At 42.5% G+C, this 19,187-nt stretch overlaps 1 protein-coding gene across 1 annotated transcript; it reads right to left on the bottom strand.

The window, feature by feature from the left end:
* Positions 1-12,752: 12,752 nt before the first annotated feature.
* On the bottom strand, positions 12,753-16,427 carry LOC308309751 (transcription factor TFIIIB component B'' homolog; the record flags this gene model as incomplete). Its single annotated transcript, XM_080755668.1, has 9 exons — positions 16,349-16,427; positions 16,136-16,210; positions 15,155-15,349; positions 14,519-14,652; positions 14,063-14,157; positions 13,879-13,933; positions 13,341-13,496; positions 12,871-13,137; positions 12,753-12,784 (listed from the first exon to the last, which is right to left on the bottom strand). The coding sequence occupies exons 1-9, from the start codon at positions 16,396-16,398 to the stop codon at positions 12,753-12,755; spliced, it is 1,059 nt and encodes a 352-aa protein (XP_080611794.1). The 5' UTR covers positions 16,399-16,427.
* Between the last annotated feature and the right edge of the window lie 2,760 nt (positions 16,428-19,187).

Here is a 19,187-nt window from a genome sequence, read left to right as displayed (position 1 = left end):
GCATACTATAGCGCGCCGTTTTTCATCATTTTTGAAGATTTGAAAAAAATGACGAAATGACAAAAACGATGGGTTATAGCCCATGTTTTTTGAAATTTTGAAAAAATAATTTAGCCTCGTTTCTCATCATTTTGGACCGTGGGCTATAGCCCATATCGTACGGCATACTATAGCGCGCCGTTTTTCATCATTTTTGAAGATTTGAAAAAAATGACGAAATGACAAAAACGATGGGTTATAGCCCATGTTTTTTGAAATTTTGAAAAAATAATTTAGCCTCGTTTCTCATCATTTTGGACCGTGGGCTATAGCCCATATCGTACGGCATACTATAGCGCGCCGTTTTTCATCATTTTTGAATATTTGAAAAAAATGACGAAATGACAAAAACGATGGGTTATAGCCCATGTTTTTTGAAATTTTGAAAAAATAATTTAGCCTCGTTTCTCATCATTTTGGACCGTGGGCTATAGCCCATATCGTACGGCATACTATAGCGCGCCGTTTTTCATCATTTTTGAAGATTTGAAAAAAATGACGAAATGACAAAAACGATGGGTTATAGCCCATGTTTTTTGAAATTTTGAAAAAATAATTTAGCCTCGTTTCTCATCATTTTGGACCGTGGGCTATAGCCCATATCGTACGGCATACTATAGCGCGCCGTTTTTCATTATTTTTGAAGATTTGAAAAAAATGACGAAATGACAAAAACGATGGGTTATAGCCCATGTTTTTTGAAATTTTGAAAAAATAATTTAGCCTCGTTTCTCATCATTTTGGACCGTGGGCTATAGCCCATATCGTACGGCATACTATAGCGCGCCGTTTTTCATCATTTTTGAAGATTTGAAAAAAATGACGAAATGACAAAAACGATGGGTTATAGCCCATGTTTTTTGAAATTTTGAAAAAATAATTTAGCCTCGTTTCTCATCATTTTGGACCGTGGGCTATAGCCCATATCGTACGGCATACTATGGCACGCCGTTTTTCATCATTTTTGAGGATTTGGAAAAAATGACAAAAACGATGGGTTATAGCCCATGTTTTTTTTAATTTTGAAACAACCAAAAGTGTCAAATAATGGTTAGAAGCTGTTTTTCAACAACCAAAAGTGTCAAATAATGGTTAATGGAGTTGGAACAACTGATGTTCAGGAGGAGGAGAAACGCGCATTGGCCCTGCCCTTCACGCCACTCTCCTCCCTCCACGTCAATCTACCTGTCCCCTTTTTATACCTGCCAAATACCACCCAGAACCCTCCTTGCTTCGCCCGCGTCGCACACTAGCCGCCTTCCTACAGGCTTCTCGCAACCCACCCCCACCCCTTCACCTCCATAGCAGCTCCTCTCCCCGCTCCCCCCAAAGGAACTACTACATCCACCTCGCCAAAAGTGGATCAAACGATTAAAACAAAACTCTCTCCCATCATTATCAGGTTCCTGCCGTGGGATTTCGTCCATGCGCACCGTAAGACGAACGCCTTACGACGAACGCCACACGACGAGTGCCATTCGACCTCCTCCCCAAAGACTCCAGGGTCGGCGACCCCCCCGGAACCTACACATCCGCATTCATTCATCCCTCCTTCATCCCTCCATCTATTCACTGTCAATAAATTCCTTAAACCTCCCCAATGGCGTGTTTATTCCTACTAGTGAAGAGAAAGTTTAAAAAATCAAAGCAAATACAGGTAATTCGAAAATGTTATTTTTGTACTTTTTTGTTTCTCTTCTTTATATATTACTTTACTGTTGAAATGTAAAATTTACATTTCAACGAAAGGACCTGTAAATGACAACACAAAAACTAAGGCACTGGTGTCGTACTTCTGGTTTACCGGAACGGGGTGCAACTCCCTGCAGTGCCCTGCTCAATTTGTTGTATTTACATGGTTCATTGGTGTCCATGGTCTCAGAGGTCAGCCTGGTTAACAGAAAATAAATTGTTATGGCTGAGTAAAATAAAATACAATATCCATTTCCACCATTTCCACCATTTCCGCAATTACCATTTCCACAATTTCCGCAATTTCCGCAATTTCCGGATAACTTTTTTTTTCAAAATTTCAAAAATTGCGGAAATTGCGGAATTTTGAATTTTGAAAAAAAAAGTTATCCGGAAATTGCGGAAATTGCGGAAAATGAAAAAAACATGGGCTATAAGCCATCCTTTTTTTTCTAACACTCCGCAATTTGCTAATGTTTCCCATCCTTTCCGGTAAATACAACACATTGAGCAGGGCACTGCAGGGAGTTGAACCCCGTTCCGGTAAACCAGAAGTCCGACACCAGTGCCTTAGTTTTTGTGTTGTTCATTTACAGGTCCAGGTGTGCATATACATGTGCGCCTGTGCGTGTGTAGGTGCACGCTTCAATATAACCCATCGTTTTTTTCATTTTTTCAATATTGTCCAATTCTCCATGAGTAGCTGTCTGTCTGTCTGCCTGTCTATGAGTAGCTGTCTGCCTGCCTGCCAGCCTGGTTAACAGAAAATAAATTGTTATGGCTGAGTAAAATAAAATACAATATCCATTTCCACCATTTCCACCATTTCCGCAATTACCATTTCCACAATTTCCGCAATTTCCGCAATTTCCGGATAACTTTTTTTTTCAAAATTTCAAAAATTGCGGAAATTGCGGAATTTTGAATTTTGAAAAAAAAAGTTATCCGGAAATTGCGGAAATTGCGGAAAATGAAAAAAACATGGGCTATAAGCCATCCTTTTTTTTCTAACACTCCGCAATTTGCTAATGTTTCCCATCCTTTCCGGTAAATACAACACATTGAGCAGGGCACTGCAGGGAGTTGAACCCCGTTCCGGTAAACCAGAAGTCCGACACCAGTGCCTTAGTTTTTGTGTTGTTCATTTACAGGTCCAGGTGTGCATATACATGTGCGCCTGTGCGTGTGTAGGTGCACGCTTCAATATAACCCATCGTTTTTTTCATTTTTTCAATATTGTCCAATTCTCCATGAGTAGCTGTCTGTCTGTCTGCCTGTCTATGAGTAGCTGTCTGCCTGCCTGCCAGCCAGCAAGTTGGTTAACAGAAAATAAATTGTTATGGCTGAGTAAAATAAAATACAATATCCATTTCCACCATTTCCACCATTTCCGCAATTACAATTTCCGCAATTTCCGCAATTTCCGGATAACTTTTTTTTTCAAAATTTCAAAAATTGCGGAAATTGCGGAATTTTGAATTTTGAAAAAAAAAGTTATCCGGAAATTGCGGAAATTGCGGAAAATGAAAAAAAAACATGGGCTATAAGCCATCCTTTTTTTTCTAACACTCCGCAATTTGCTAATGTTTCCCATCCTTTCCGGTAAATACAACACATTGAGCAGGGCACTGCAGGGAGTTGAACCCCGTTCCGGTAAACCAGAAGTCCGACACCAGTGCCTTAGTTTTTGTGTTGTTAATTTACAGGTCCAGGTGTGCATACGCATGTGCGCCTGTGCGTGTGTAGGTGCATATGTGCATTTGTGTGTGCACGCTTCAATGACCACTGTTGGACCCCATGGGGATCAAGGACCTCTGGGAGCCACCCATAATTCACAACGGTCACTTGTATTTTTTTTTAAACATCTGTTTATTATGATTTTTGGCATAAAAGCATTTCAGTAATGATTAACCATAAAATTACAGATCGGGAAAAAAATAGCAAAAAACATACAAACAAGAGACTTACAATAAAAGGAGACAAAACATAACTCAAAGAAAAAGACAAAAACAATAAAATTATAACTGACAAGGCTGATGACTACACGGCATTCCGAGGACAGAAACAACATCACTATAAATTCTAAAAAACATTTCTGATGTGAAAAGGAAGACATATGCATACATGTGTACCCACATAGACAATACAGACGTATACAGTATACACATATCAAACATTAATTAGACGACATTACGGGGCAGAACAACATTCAATTACACCACTTCAGTCCAATGTAACAAGCATCTCAATAATGGGCGACCAGGTTTTTAGATAAAGATGTTCTTTTTTCGACAAGGTGAATCTAATTTTCTCCATATGCAGCACTCCTCCCAGCTCCCTTAGCCACATGTCAACTGTCGGAGGTTTATCCGATTTCCAGGCTTGTAGTATTAATTTCCTAGCTAACAGTGTTGCGAGTGAGATGGCCTGTGCCTCGTATTTGTTTTTTACTTGATCTGGTTCCATCACACCGAAGAGTGCAACTAGAGGTGCCGGGGGGAAGTCTTTTTTATAAGCTTTAGCCAAGAAATCAAAAATTTCATTCCAGAAACGTTGCAATTTATGACATTGAAGGAACTGATGAGACAAAGTCCCTTGTTCCGTTAAACACTTTCCACACATGGGAGAAGAATCTTTAAAGATTTTGTTTAATTTAGTTGGGGAATAGTGCAGCCTATGAACAATCTTAAATTGAATCAGAGAGTGCCTAACATTGATAGAGCTATGGTGAATGTTGGTGATACAATCCTCCCATACTCCATCTGAAATCTCTATGCCTAATTCTCTTTGCCAATTGTCCTTAAACAAGCTTGAGGATGGGTTAACCACGGTCAGCAAGGTGTCATAGAATTGAGAGACTGCACCTTTTTCAAAGGGCTCAGTGTTGAAGAAACTATCCAAGACTGGATGACTGGGTTGTTGTTCATATTGTGGGACATGCGTTCTAAGAAAATGTCTCAATTGCAAGTAACGGAACAAATGTGATGATGGGAGCCGGAAGGATTCTCGTATTTGTTGAAAAGAGGCAAGATAACCTTTACCATGACCTTGATTAAAGTATACATTTCGGAGATTCACAATACCTTTCTCCTTCCATGACATAAAAACCGGGTCTGCCAGACCCGGCTGAAAAGCCGGATTGGAACATATAGGAGAATCCAAATATATTTTAGGAGCCTTTGTCAATGCTAAGACCTGAGACCATATTTTCAGAGAGTTTTGAATTATGGGGTTATGTCCATAACTACTTTTCTTGATCTTAATAGGGCTATTAAGTAATGCAGGAAGACACGACCCAGAACAGGATGCATGCTCGATACTAAGCCATGCAGGCAAATTTTCCAGGTTACATCCAGGATAGCAGTCATACCATAGATAAATAAAGTTTAAGTGAGCCGCCATATAGTATAACCTGAATTGAGGGAGTCCAAACCCTCCTTCGTTCTTACTTTTGCATAGATGTGGTCACAGCGAACTCTGTTGCATCACAACTGGTAGCCCATGTTTTTTGAAATTTTGAAAAAAAAAAGTTAGCCTCGTTTCTCATCATTTTGGACCATGGGATATAGCCCATATCGTACGGCATACTATAGCGCGCCGTTTTTCATCATTTTTGAAAAAAATGACGAAATGACAAAAACGATGGGTTATTTATAGCCCATGTTTTTTTTTATTTTGAAAAAAAAAGTTATCCTCGTTTCTCATCATTTTGGACCATGGGCTATAGCCCATATCGTACGGCATACTATAGCGCGTCGTTTTTCATCATTTTTGAGGATTCGAAAAAAATGACGAAATTACAAAAACGATGGGTTATAGCCCATGTTTTTTTAAATTTTGAAAAAAAAAGGTTAGCCTCGTTTCTCATCATTTTGGACCGTGGGCTATAGCCCATATCGTACGGCATACTATAGCGCGCGGTTTTTCATCATTTTTGATGATTTGACAAAAATTAAAAAATTAAAAAAATGGGTTATAGCCCATGTTTTTTGAAAAAAAAAGTTATCCTCGTTTCTCATCATTTTGGACCATGGGCTATAGCCTATATCATACAGCATACTATAGCGCGCCGTTATTCCTCATTTTTGATGATTTGACAAAAATGAAAAAATGAAAAAAAACGATGGGTTATAGCCCATGTTTTTTGAAAAAAAAAGTTATCCTCGTTTCTCATCATTTTGGACCATGGGCTATATCCTATATCGTACGGTATACGATTCAATTCAGTAAGGATATAAGAACACAATCTATGATCAACCCAGAAACACATGTGACAGCCATGTGCTCGTAAAACTCATTTTTATTTCCTCGTGGGGACAATTTTCTCTGCCATGACTGTGTGTCTTTTGAATGGGCTCCAACCAGGCCTGGAATTTCATCATTTTAGGGGCAAGGCCACTTGGTCAACTTTTTGAGGACACAAGGCCAAGTGCCAGGGCATGAAGGCCATCAATTAAAACAATTATTTTTAAGTCCCCGGTCATCATTATTTTAGCTTAAACATTGGTACAGAACAGTGCTTCTTAAATAAATAATCACAGCTTTAAATAACAAAATATAAGTAGCTACTGTTGTAAAATATTGTAAACATGTCTGTAACATGGGGTCCCAGTGCAGAGATGAAAATCATAATGAAATGGCCTAGGACCCTGTCACCCTAGGGCCCTGTCACCCTATAGGCTAATTAATATACATTTAATTTGGGGGTCCTTGAAATTAAAATGGCTTCAGCACCCTCTAACTTTGTTTTTCAAACCGACTATTTTCACAAACGAATGTCTCGGTGTGCGATAGTAGTGATAGTGATAGTAGTGAAGATGAATATTCTGTGACTACTTAAACCTGAGTAAACATACATTGATGTAAATTATGGCAGTCTGGGCTTTTTTGGTTAAATATTCTTGGCAGGGAAAACGGGGATAAATTAGAATAGTTTGACAGCTTACTGAAGTCAGTGTGTTCCTCTTTCATGGAAGCCATCTTCAGCCATGTTTCGTTCCGAGCATCGAAGCGCCACATCTCACTACTTTTACCACTAGGACGAATACGACCCCGCCTGTCCCCTCCAGCCAGATACAGAGTAGAGCCTATATGGTGGGAGAGGAGCAGAATTAAAACAATGATGTAAGCTTTCATTGTTTTAAAAGAAATACATAGTTTAATATGCATACACAACTTGAAATGTCTTCATATATATATATATCGCTGAAGAAATTCACAGAAATTCATCAAAATAGTTCCAGTGTTATAATATAAGCTGCTGGGCGCTTATATTAGCCCGACGAGATCGAAAATGTTAAAACGTTAATAACTCTTCATCTGAATCATTCCGTCCAATTCTAAGAAAAGAACAATTATGTGTTAGACGGTCCGATCGCGGTCCCGTCGCTAGTCGCGTTAGAATTAATCATACCGCCCGTTGTTGTCGTTCGCACGGAGAGTGTTTTGGTCATCTAGCTACTTCAGCCACATCCGGGATAACATCCGGTCCTACTTCAGCCACATCCGGGATAACATCCGGTCCGTCGCTGAATGTGCTCCGCTGCTATAAATCGCTGGGCGCTCTGATTTAATGGATTGCGGATTAAATAATCCCGGGCGTTCGGGGTGTTAAATACCTGTGGATTAACCCAGTTTTCTATTTATTTAGCAGCATCACATTTTTTAATACTGTACATACTGTACAGAACCAGAGCATGTGAGCGGAGCGGAGCGGCCGATAATTCCGCTCTTCGCTCTCGACGGCTTTTGTTACGCTCGCTCCGCGCTCACGTTCATCTCCCCCCACGCCGCTCTACGCTCGCTCCGCGCTCACTTCAAAATCCACCCGCTCCGCTCCTCACTCCGCTCCGCTCGCGCTCACATGCTCTGTTGTAGCCCATCGTCATGTGTCCAAATCCAAAAGAACAGATATGTAAACTGTCGACACGCCATGAGCGGTGCATTGATGATTTGTATGTCTATTCTCATGGACAGTCCGTGAAGCAGATTACGCGTATGGGGCTGGGCTTGAGTCTGAGAGCAGGCCCCGGCGCCAGGATGGAATGACTGAGAGGACATTGAGATTTTTGAGGGGGCACAAAGGCAAAGAGGTTGATTTAAGGGCGCAAACATCCCCTTTACCCCCCCGTGGTGCCGGGCCTGCCTGAGAGGCAATGATTGATGTAAACTGCTAGCCAAGCTTGCACAGTGCCGTGCCGTGTGCACTGAGCGGCTCGGAGCGGAGGACAGCTCTCGCTCCGGAAGTCAATCCGACCCATTTAAAAACCCGCTCCGCGCTCACGTCAAAATCTCTTCGCTCCGCTCACATGCTCTGTACAGAACCCAAAAAGGGGTTCCCGCCCAGAATGGGTTAAGTTGTGTACTATTTTTTATTTTACATCCTTTTAATGACTTTTTCTTGCCCGTCATGTCTCTTTTATGTCTATTCGTTTGTACTTTGTGCATGGACCCGAGTCCAATAATAGAGTTTTTCTTCTCACCTGAGGCGACCATGGCATGCCTTTCGCTTTTCATGGGCAAGTCTCCAACTGTCCTCCACTCTTCTGTCAGGGGATCGAAGATCTCCAATGAGTCGACGGTGTTCCTTTGGTACATCTTTTCTCCCACAGCCACGATCACTGCATCCAGTGGGGGAGAAGGAGCAGGTGTACAGGAGTACATTCAAGAGTTTATTTCATGAAAAGAGACCCACATATCTCACAGACGGGCATGCTGGCCTTTGGATAGATGTCCACTTTCAGCTCGTCACATACCGGTGTTACTGCGTGGGCGTGCTGAGTTAGAGTATGGCTGCTCCCCCTTGGCCTCAGAGATGAACCTCTGACAGCCCGGCTGTTCTTTCACCACCTCCAGACTCTCCACCACAGTGTGGAGGAAGGAGGGACTGATGAGAGGCAGACGGATGTGCTCCAACACCTTCAGGAACACACAGAGAGAACACCGAGTATTAGTACTAGTCCAGGACCAACTGGAACAACATGAGAGCAGCAGTGGTCTCTGTGGTAGAGTGGGGGGGTTCCCAGTTCCTTTTTTTTAATAATTTTTTTATCCCACGATTTTGTAACCCAGTTTTCTTTTCACCCAGTTCCATCCTGGGCTCCCCCAGAGTTAGCAAGAAGCTGTGTAGCAGTGTATGAATGCGTGTGTGAATGTGTGTGTGTGTGTGTGTGTGTGTGTGTGTGTGTGTGTGTGTGTGTGTGTGTGTGTGTGTGTGTGTGTGTGTGTGTGAATGGGTGAATGTATTAATGCACAATCTATGTAAAGGTATATGAATGTGTGTGTGTGTGTGTGTGTGTGTGAATGGGTGAATGTAATGCACAATCTGTGTTAAAGTGCTTTGGATGAGAGTGCTATATAAATGCACCATTTACCAGCCAGTCCCACACCAGTATACAGTACAGTACAGTACAATACAGTACAGTATACTGTATACAGCAGATGCCAAAGCATGTATTTGCAAAGGGACTCTAGCAACTGCCTTACATTTAGAAGACCTCCGACATGTCGATAAACAGAGACCTCTGATTGTCTTACAAGGCGTGAGAATAAGAAATGACTGACCTGTCCAAAGCTCTGTCTGTGGGTAGGACTCTTGTCTAAATGACTGACCTGTCCAAAGCTCTGTCTGTGGGTAGGACTCTTTTGAAATTTTGGAAAAATAAGTTAGCCTCGTTTCTCATCATTTTGGACCGTGGGCTATAGCCCATATCGTACGGCATACTATGGCACGCCGTTTTTCATCGTTTTTGAGGATTTGAAAAAAATGAAAAAATGAAAAAAACGATGGGTTATAAGCCATGTTTTTTGAAATTTTGAAAAAAAAAAAGTTAGCCTCGTTTCTCATCATTTTGGACCGTGGGCTATAGCCCATATCGTACGGCATACTATGGCACGCCGTTTTTCATCGTTTTTGAAGATTTGAAAAAAATGACGAAATGACAAAAACGATGGGTTATAGCCCATGTTTTTTGAAATTTTGAAAAAAAAAGTTAGCCTCGTTTCTCATCATTTTGGACCATTGGCTATAGCCCATATCGTACGGCATACTATAGCGCGCAGTTTTTCATCATTTTTGAAGATTTGAAAAAAATTACGAAATGACAAAAACGATGGGTTATAGCCCATGTTTTTTGAAATTTTGGAAAAAAAAGTTAGCCTCGTTTCTCATCATTTTGGACCGTGGGCTATAGACCATATCGTACGGCATACTATAGCGCGCAGTTTTTCATCATTTTTGAGGATTTGAAAAAAATGACGAAATGACAAAAACGATGGGTTATAGCCCATGTTTTTTGAAATTTTGAAAAAAAAAGTTAGCTTCGTTTCTCATCATTTTGGACCGTGGGCTATAGCCCATATCGTACGGCATACTATAGCGCGCCGTTTTTCATCATTTTTGAGGATTTGAAAAAAATGACGAAATGACAAAAACGATGGGTTATAGCCCATGTTTTTTGAAATTTTGGAAAAAAAAGTTAGCCTCGTTTCTCATCATTTTGGACCATGGGCTATAGCCCATATCGTACGGCATACTATAGCGCGCCGTTTTTCATCATTTTTGAGGATTTAAAAAAAATGACGAAATGACAAAAACGATGGGTTATAGCCCATGTTTTTTGAAATTTTGAAAAAAAAAGTTAGCCTCGTTTCTCATCATTTTGGACCGTGGGCTATAGCCCATATCGTACGGGATACTATAGCGCGCCGTTTTTCATAATTTTTGAGGATTTGAAAAAAATGAAAAAATGAAAAAAAAATCCGCAATTTCCGCAATTTCCATTCCCGCAATTTCAGCAATTACCATTTCCGCAATTTCCGCAATTTGACAAAAACGATGGGTTATAGCCCATGTTTTTTGAAATTTTGAAAAAAAAAGTTAGCCTCGTTTCTCATCATTTTGGACCGTGGGCTATAGCCCATACCGTACGGCATACTATAGCACGCCGTTTTTCATCATTTTTGAAATTTTGAAAAAGAAAAAGTTATCCTCGTTTGAAACCTATAGCTATAGCACATGGTCCAAAATGATGAAAAACGAAACGAGGCCAATTAAAGAATTAGAACGTAGATAAAAACGGCAGGTTACAACACTTTTTTGGCCTTCTTGACGAGGCGCTTGGGCTTGGAGGCAGACTCGGGGGTCGGCCCGTCAGACGCGGAGGAAAGTGCAGCATCCTCTTTGGTTGAATAGTTCAAGTGCTGGACAGGTTTGGGCAGTCTCCCATATCTACAGAAAAACACACATACTGGCAATTATACTGTGGGCCGTTTACGAGTTATTTTTTACAGGTATGATTTGAGGTGTTCGACTCAACGATGCAATTTGGAAACGGGCATAGACTTAACCCATTCTGGACGGCAACCCCCTTTGGTGTTTTAAGCATTATGTTATACTTTAGCTATTGAAAAATGGCAGATCTACAAGCTCATAGCGCAGCACCGAGTGCCATGCTATGAGCTTGTAGATCTGCTATTTTTGAAAAATCGTTCAAATACATATAATTCTGGGGGTCCTTGACATGAAAAAGGTTGAGCATCACTGAAATAGAAACATGGGTTTTTCAGAAAACTGTCAGGATTTAGAAGGCATTTGTAGAATCGGCCTCAGTTTTGTACCTGGTACGCTTGGGAGGTGAAACGGTAGACTCGTCTTCACCTTCACAGGAATCGTCCCCATCCTGCTTGTTTTCTTCTGTTGGCCTCAAAGGTGACGATTCTTCATCGACCTAAAACGGGTGACTTTCAGTAAGACTATGCCGCTTTATCGCTTCACCATATTCATGACTTGGAGGCCATTTTTGGTCTTACGTCATAGCTTTCGTCTCTTGTCCAACCAAAACTTTTACTTTTCAGGATTAAAACGAAGAAAAAAAATAGCAAAGGTAGCAGATCTACAAGCTCAGAACGTGTTGCTATGCGCCACATTTCGAGCTTGTAGATCTTCTACTTTTGCGTGACACTGTATTTATTATGACCAAGTAGGGCATTCATTTACAAAAAGAAAACACAATCAAGTCTTTGATTTGTTTTGTTTGTTGATGTATTAATGCTATAAAGTGCAGCAAGAGACGCCTTTGGGGTGATTTTGTACTATAAATAAAATAAACTGAAATTAAAATATGGAGATAAGAGGGGTTTTTCGCCCGACAGCAACGATATATATATGACGTTACGTACGAGCCAAAAGGCCGTGTGTGTGTACAAATGACCACCTTGTCGTCAGCCGAGCTCTTTCCTCCTGCGGCCGGGGGGTCCTTGGTGGACGGCGCCGGTCCTTTCTTGCCCCACTTACGGCCCAGCGGTACGAGTGGCTTCGCTGCTCGGCCTCGCGACAGCAGCGCCGGTTTGATTCAATGACTGAAGTCCAATGCAGAACTCATTTTAAGCTGTAGTCACCCTTTGACTAGGGAAAGAAATATGACCCCCATTATAGAAAGAATCCTGTTCTCTAAACTGCCTCCCCCTGGTCAGCCGGGGCGCCTGATGGAGGGGAATGGAACTGGTTGGAATAACGTGTTCCTTCCACGTGCTACGTCCAACCAGGGAAACTCCCCCCGTCAGGTGTAAAGGAGCGACTTGGACACTCATGCATGAAGGATGCATGAGTTCAAGTCCGTTGCTCTCCCCAGGTTGGCGGAGGGTGTGTAGAGCCCAGGATCACATTAGATAATTGACACAGGGGTGAAAAATGGGTTACAAAATCGTGGGATAAAAAAATAAAGATTGAGACGCTACAAGACACAAGACCAATTCATTTCCTACAGTTACAGTTACAGTAGTACATACTGCAAGAATTGCATTAATTTTTCCTTCAATGCTTTTTTAAAACACACTTGAGCATTACTTGTAAGCCTTAGGGTCGGGCTCGGGGTAATAAATTGCAGACCCTCGTTGGGCTGGTGCCGAACCGGGCGGGGCTCGAACACCAAGGGCCAGGGCCGTGTTCATGGAAGGACGTAGGTGTGCCAGTCACTCGAACATCACCCGTTACAAAACTAAATGTTTTGTCGTTCTCAAGGCTAGGACTGGGGTTTTGGACCCGTGCAGGGCTCTAGAGAGGGCCCAGCCGGCCCACACTTTGTAAAACAGTGCATGTAGTCAATAATGACACTGGGGAAAGGAAAGGAACTCCTGTACCTTGTTGCTCACTGGATTGTTCTTCATCTGTTTTCTTCTTTTTCTTCTTCTTCTTCTCACTGGGTGACGACGAGTCAACTGAGAAAGTTGACTCGTCATTGTCTTTCTTCTTGCGTTTCCCTTTCCTTTGCGGGGAAGCAGGATCTCCTCTCTCGTTAGAGACGTCCTCGTTCTCCTTCTCTCCCTCCACCATGTCAGCCCCTCCATCCTCCTCTTCCTCCTCCTCCTCTTCTACGTCGCTCAGTATCGTCTCCGCACTCTTAATTCCTGAAAGCACAAGGTACATACATTTACTGAAAGTTAACAGTTTGGACATACAAGACTTCTTCAACCCAACTGTGACGATATGCAGTATTTCGCTCCAACTCAAGGAAAACATAAATCTCTAACACCAGCCTAACTGAATTCAATCCAAACCATTTTACACCTGGTCTTAGTGGAGTGCAGTGATGTTGAACCGTTTCCGTTACCTTTTGTCTTCCTGCTGGGTTTCCTCGTGGTCTTTTTCTCGTCGGGCGACTTGGGCTTCCTCTGCCTGGGGGCTCTGGGCTTCTTGCATTTCTGCACCTCAAGGATCTTCTCCAGGAGCTTAGAGAAGAACTCGATATCCAACTTACGCTTCTCTTCTATAGGAAACGTTACAGGATAGTGTTAAAGGCCACTCGATAGATCAGCTCTATTGAATACGGCAGTGGAGTGCACACACAACATGGTTCCCGTAGTAAAACAAATAGCGAAAATAACTGATCTACAAGCTCAACGCATTGTGATCTTGATGCCAAGGTTGGGAAACATATTGGTTCAATATTTGCCCATATTATCTCTCGATAAAGTGATAGATAACATTTCTTGTAACCAACGCGCCTGCCCTAATTCCCTAAACCAATATCTCTAAAGCAGAAAAGTTGCATACGTAGACATAAACAAATCCCTGCCACAACAGAACACGATAAGACAACAAAACGAGATAAGAGTTGCAAAAGCAACGTCTGACATTCAAATACTTACTGAAAGCCTTGTCGACCCTCCAGGAATTGCCCCGTTCCTCCCTCTTGAACTTGTGCTGAAAAGGTTAAAAACTCAATGAATGCAACGCTACGTACGAATGTTCGTCAATGTATATTTAGTCTTGTAGACACTTTAACAGTGTTAATTAAATACGTTCATAGCATTGGTTCAGATCTCCACTGACCTTTATCTGTGACCGACCTCTGTGAGGAAACAACTGGCAGATCATGGAAAAGTCTGTCCCCACCATGCTGATCGCCAGGAAGAACATTTCTGTCTCTGATGGAAAGAAAATAAGAACGTTAAAGTCAAAGTCTGGTGTGGATTAATTTACATTTTTTTAATCCAATGGGGCTACAACACTATCCCTATGTGGGCATTTTATTAAAGACAACGGTTTTAAAATACATTAAAAAATACCAAATCCACAAGCTACACAGCTTCGACGGAACTGTGAGCTTGGAGATCAGCTATTTTAGCATGACACAACGTCGTACAACTTGTTCTTCTGAATTATTTTGAGAAACCCACAGCAACCATAACAACTACACTTTGAATAATCAGCAAGAAAACAATGGACAGTTGCACCCCTAACAGCAGCAAGATGTCCACCTAAACATATAGTACAATCAGCACGTACCTTCAGTGGACCAGGGTTTAGTATAGTTCCCTTTCCTGAAGCTGGAGTAAGTGGTGGTGGAGCCACGTTCAAAGATGGGGTCTTTGCCATCCGCTGGGTTCGGTCCTTTCGCCCTCTTGACCTCCACTGTCAAACTGAGACACAAGTTTGCCGAGCGTCACTAAAACAAACAAGCCTTTGTGTTTTGTCTCACACATTATATATAGATACCTGGCATTAACTGTTTAATTAACTCGACTACAGCAGCAACATAAGAGATCAAAACGGAACGCTCAAATTGACTTTTTCCTTGTTCCACAGCCACGACAAGGAACCGGAGAGAAGGTTCAGTAACGTCTGCTGTCCACAGGGTGGATCTGTAGACCAACATAGAACACCAACCTTTGTTTATACCGAGCTAACACGCTTGGCACGAGCCCTTCAAAGTAAACCGAAAAGTCGATTAAAAAAAACCACGAACCACGAAAACTAGGAATTCACCAAAAAAACAGACATTTGACGACTTCTGCACTGCTTCTCACGGTCTCAACTGACTGTTTAGCGTTGATTTCAAAAAGGCGCAGACCACGTCCTGAATGAAACGTGACGCATGCCATGTGTAGGCGAAAGAATAATGAATGACTGAACATCACTGACCTGGACTCGTCGATAATCAGCGTGCCGTCCTCGGCCACTTTCACCCTGGGAACCATCAGCTGCTCGTCGTCCGCTTCACAGTCGTCGGCGTCCGCTTCTTCTTCCTGTTCGTCATCGCCGTCGTCCTCGCCCGCCTGGTGAGACGACGGCGCTGGGCTCGGGGGAGGGGGAGGAGTCGGGACCCTCTCGGGTGACCTGCGGAATTCAGGAGAGTTTTGTTGAGGCTCACTCGCTTGAGTGTTAAACCATTCTGACCTGAGATCAGATTCATACAAGGTTTCCACTGGACACACACTGGTCTGATTAACCCATTCTGACCTGAGATCAGATTCTAAAAATGTCAGTCATTCTTCGATTTTTCAAAAATAGCAGACCTACAAGCTCGTAGCGCGCCACTCGGTGGCGCGCTATGAGCTTGTAGATCTGCTATTTTTCAATAGCTAAAGCATAACATGATGCTATCACCAAAATGGGTTCCAGATCAGAATGGGTTAAAGAGCCTATGTACAAGCTCACAACGTGTCGCTAACGTTGTGAGCTTGAAGAAATGTGTCCGCGGCCCAGACGGTTAGCTGAACCGTCTGGGCACCCAGGCTGCTGAGCCAGCCTGACGGCGTGCCGCGGGTTCGACTCCCGATCCCGACGGCCACGTGTCTTCCCCCCCATTTCCTGTCAGTCTACTTTCATCAATAAAGGCAGAAAAAGACAAAAAAATATCATAAAAAATAATAATAAATAAATGTGTCCACGACCCACAAATGGGTCCCGATCCAGTGTTCGGGAACCAGTGAGGTAAAAGAGATTTGGTGTAAAAAGGGAAATACTATTATGGAGCGATTGGAGCCCTGGTGCACAACGCTAACATAAAAAGTTAAACTAATAATGTAATATAGTTACAAAAGAAAAAAGGTACTTCATATACAGTAAGTATGTTTCAATTATTGAGCTTCAACAGAGGAATATAATAAGACAGAGTCTTACGGTTGTCTAACTGGAGAAGGTGGGACCACAATCTCCTCGTCGTTCTTTCCCTGTGACTCCTGTGCTAAATAAGAGCTGGAGATTAAAAAAAAATAAGAAAGAGCAAATAATTACAAGTCAGGAAGTCGGTAATAATAATCCATTTTAAATAAATACATTTTCTAGAGGCAAGCAGTGTCACATGATATAAATAATTCCATAGTGGACACTCACCTCATGGGGTTAGAGACCGGTAAATAGTAGATGAGGTCTCTCATGGTCATTTTGGCAGGGTCCGGAGTGTATTCCTTCACACGAGATTTTGACGTGGAATTTTTCCACGTCAGCGTATATACAGGTCATATACACAAACTTTCTAAAATACTGCAAAAATCTCAAAGCTCACACACGCTCGACAGGCTTATCAGTCTATTTTCTCAATTTATTTTTAATGGAAACAAGTCTAAGTAACAATTATTATGTGTTAATTTGCAGCCAGACTGACCTCCAGAGAGCATCCGCTGCTGGCGTGGGGACGTGGTTCCCTGTGAGAGCGTAGCATCAGTCTGGCTGGAGGCAGTCACATCCTGGCTGTCTGAACAAGGTCCTTCCGGGACCGCCGTCCTGACCGGAGACTTTGGGGCTCGAGCTCGGTTCAGCGACGGAGCAACTTTGGGCTTGATGGAAAAACGCTTCCTCCTCTGGAGCGCAGCTGAGGGGGAGGTGCCTTCGCCACCCGCATCACTGGCGTCCCTAAATGAGACAAGACACAACGCAGGCAAAAGCAGCTCTCGTGACTGAAGATTTTTGTCATGTCAATTCCTAATCTGTGAACAGCATGAAAGAGTTTTTAACCCATTTTGACCCGAGATCAGATTCTAAAAATGTCTTCTACATCCTGACAGTTTTCGGAAAAAGCTATGTTTCTATTGTCAATCGTTCTTCGATTTTTCGAAAATAGCAGACCGAAAAGCTCGTAGCGCGCCACTCGGTGGCGCGCTATGAGCTTGTAGATCTGCTATTTTTCAATAACACCAAAAGAGGTTTCCGCCCAAAATGAGTTTTAATGGAAGCTGCTGTATTCTATTACTAGTTTTGAGTCCCAATGCTCTTCAATCTTATCAAAAATGACTGTAATCAGTTGTGGTGACTGAGAATGGATTCAAGCCATTCAAGACATTGAAAGCAAAAAGTCAAATCGGTATGAGAGGACACAACGCATTTATCTTTAGCTTGCAAAGCCTGAGCAAAATGTATAAGCTTAATTAAAGCTACACAAGCTCACCGCGCATCGCAGCCTGACGCGCGGTGAGCTAGTAGATCGGCCATTTTCGGTTGTGCGTCGCCGCGTCACCAACGCACAACCAAGTAGCATTCCGGCAGAACTCACCTTGGGACAGTGCTTTTCATTCAGGCAGAACTCACCTTGGGACAGTGCTTTTCCCTAACGGAGACACAGGCGTTCCGTCTGTCACAACAGCCACAGAATGGTCCTCGTTTATTTCACGCTGTGGCGTTTCCTGGGAAATAGGGAGGGGTCCAGGTGCGTCGTCTTGGGACACGGGCTGCGATACAGGTGCATCTTGCGGTACAGGTGCGTCTTGGGACACGGGCTGCGGTAGAGGTGCATCTTGCAGTACAGGTGCATCTTGGGACATGGGCTGCGATACAGGTGCATCTTGGGACACAGGCTGCGCCGGTACAGATCTGCCTGCTGGCCGGACATTTGGCCAAACACTGATCCTAGATCTGCGAAGCATTGTCACCTGAGAGGACATGGAAGTGTAATGCAATGTTACTCGTCTGGACCATATATTGCATCATGTTTTGTTGCCTGTGTTAGTCTGCTATTGGGGGGACTACGGATAAAACAATGTCCATATTTAGCTAAATCCGGTGTATTTACATTACATTATGTACTATTATAAAATACGAGTCGAGTCAAAAATGATGAAAAACGGCGCGCTATAGTATGCCGTACGTCCGATATAGGGTATAGGCTATAGCCCATGGTCCAAAATGATGAGAAACGAGGATAACTTTTTTTTTCAAAATTTCAAAAACATGGGCTATAACCCATCGTTTTTTTTTCATTTTTGTCAAATCATCAAAAATGCTGGGGAACCCCTGGAACTCCCTCAAGGACCCCTAGCTGGGTCCCCACTTGGTCAAGATGGAAATAATTGATCCAAATTCATCAATTCAATCATAACTACTAACAATGTGAATATAAGCAGTATAGAAAATCAAGGGCAGAGAAAGAAGTAAGTTACAAACACAGTGGTGTACAATTATAACTCAAGATTGTTTTTATGTTTTACATCCAGGTAACTGAATGTCTCGAAAACCAAGGAAATGTGTGTAGACTTCAGGAGAGCCCTCCCAGTTCCCCAGAACAGCGTTGCCCATGGTGAGCAAGTCCACCTGCAGACCACTTACAGATACCTGGGTATACTACATTTGACAGCAAGCTGAAATTCGATGTGAAACTGTGAAATGTTGTGCAAGAAAGGCCAACAACGCCTCTTTTGCTTGAGGCAGATCGCTAAATTTCAGGTTGACAAATCCCTAATGAAACTGTTCTACGGTGCCTTTATTGAGTCAGTTATCTAATTCTCCATCATTTGTTGGTATGGAAACCTAAACATAAAGGACAAAAACCACCTTGGTAGGATTGTGAGAACGGCCTCAAAGATTGCCGGAGTTCATTTCAGTAGTCTATCTAGACCAAGTATTTAAAAATCAGGTGCTTAAGAAAGCCACGTCCATTTGTACGGACAACTCCCATCCCCTCAGCTCTGAGTTCAAGCTGCTTCCCTCTGGCATTCGCCTAAAGGTTCCAGGGGCCAAAAGCAACAGGGTATAAGTTCTCCTTCGTGCCTGTAGCTATCCAGGCTCTAAATGCCGATAAGAGGAGGAGGAGGTAACTTGTCACCTGACTCGCTTGTATGAATTATTTATACAACTGTTCTGAAAATGTTATGAATTACAATGTTACACTGATACTATTTTGATGAATTGAACAATGTGGACCCTGTTGTAAACAAGTGTAAGGCTTAATTGGGTCGTCCAC

Source organism: Protomyctophum bolini, assembly GCF_963924005.1.
Source record: "Protomyctophum bolini genome assembly, chromosome: 22".
Lineage (NCBI taxonomy): Eukaryota > Metazoa > Chordata > Actinopteri > Myctophiformes > Myctophidae > Protomyctophum > Protomyctophum bolini.
The sequence above is the reverse complement of the archived record's forward strand: the minus strand, read 5'-3'. Positions and strand labels throughout refer to the sequence as shown.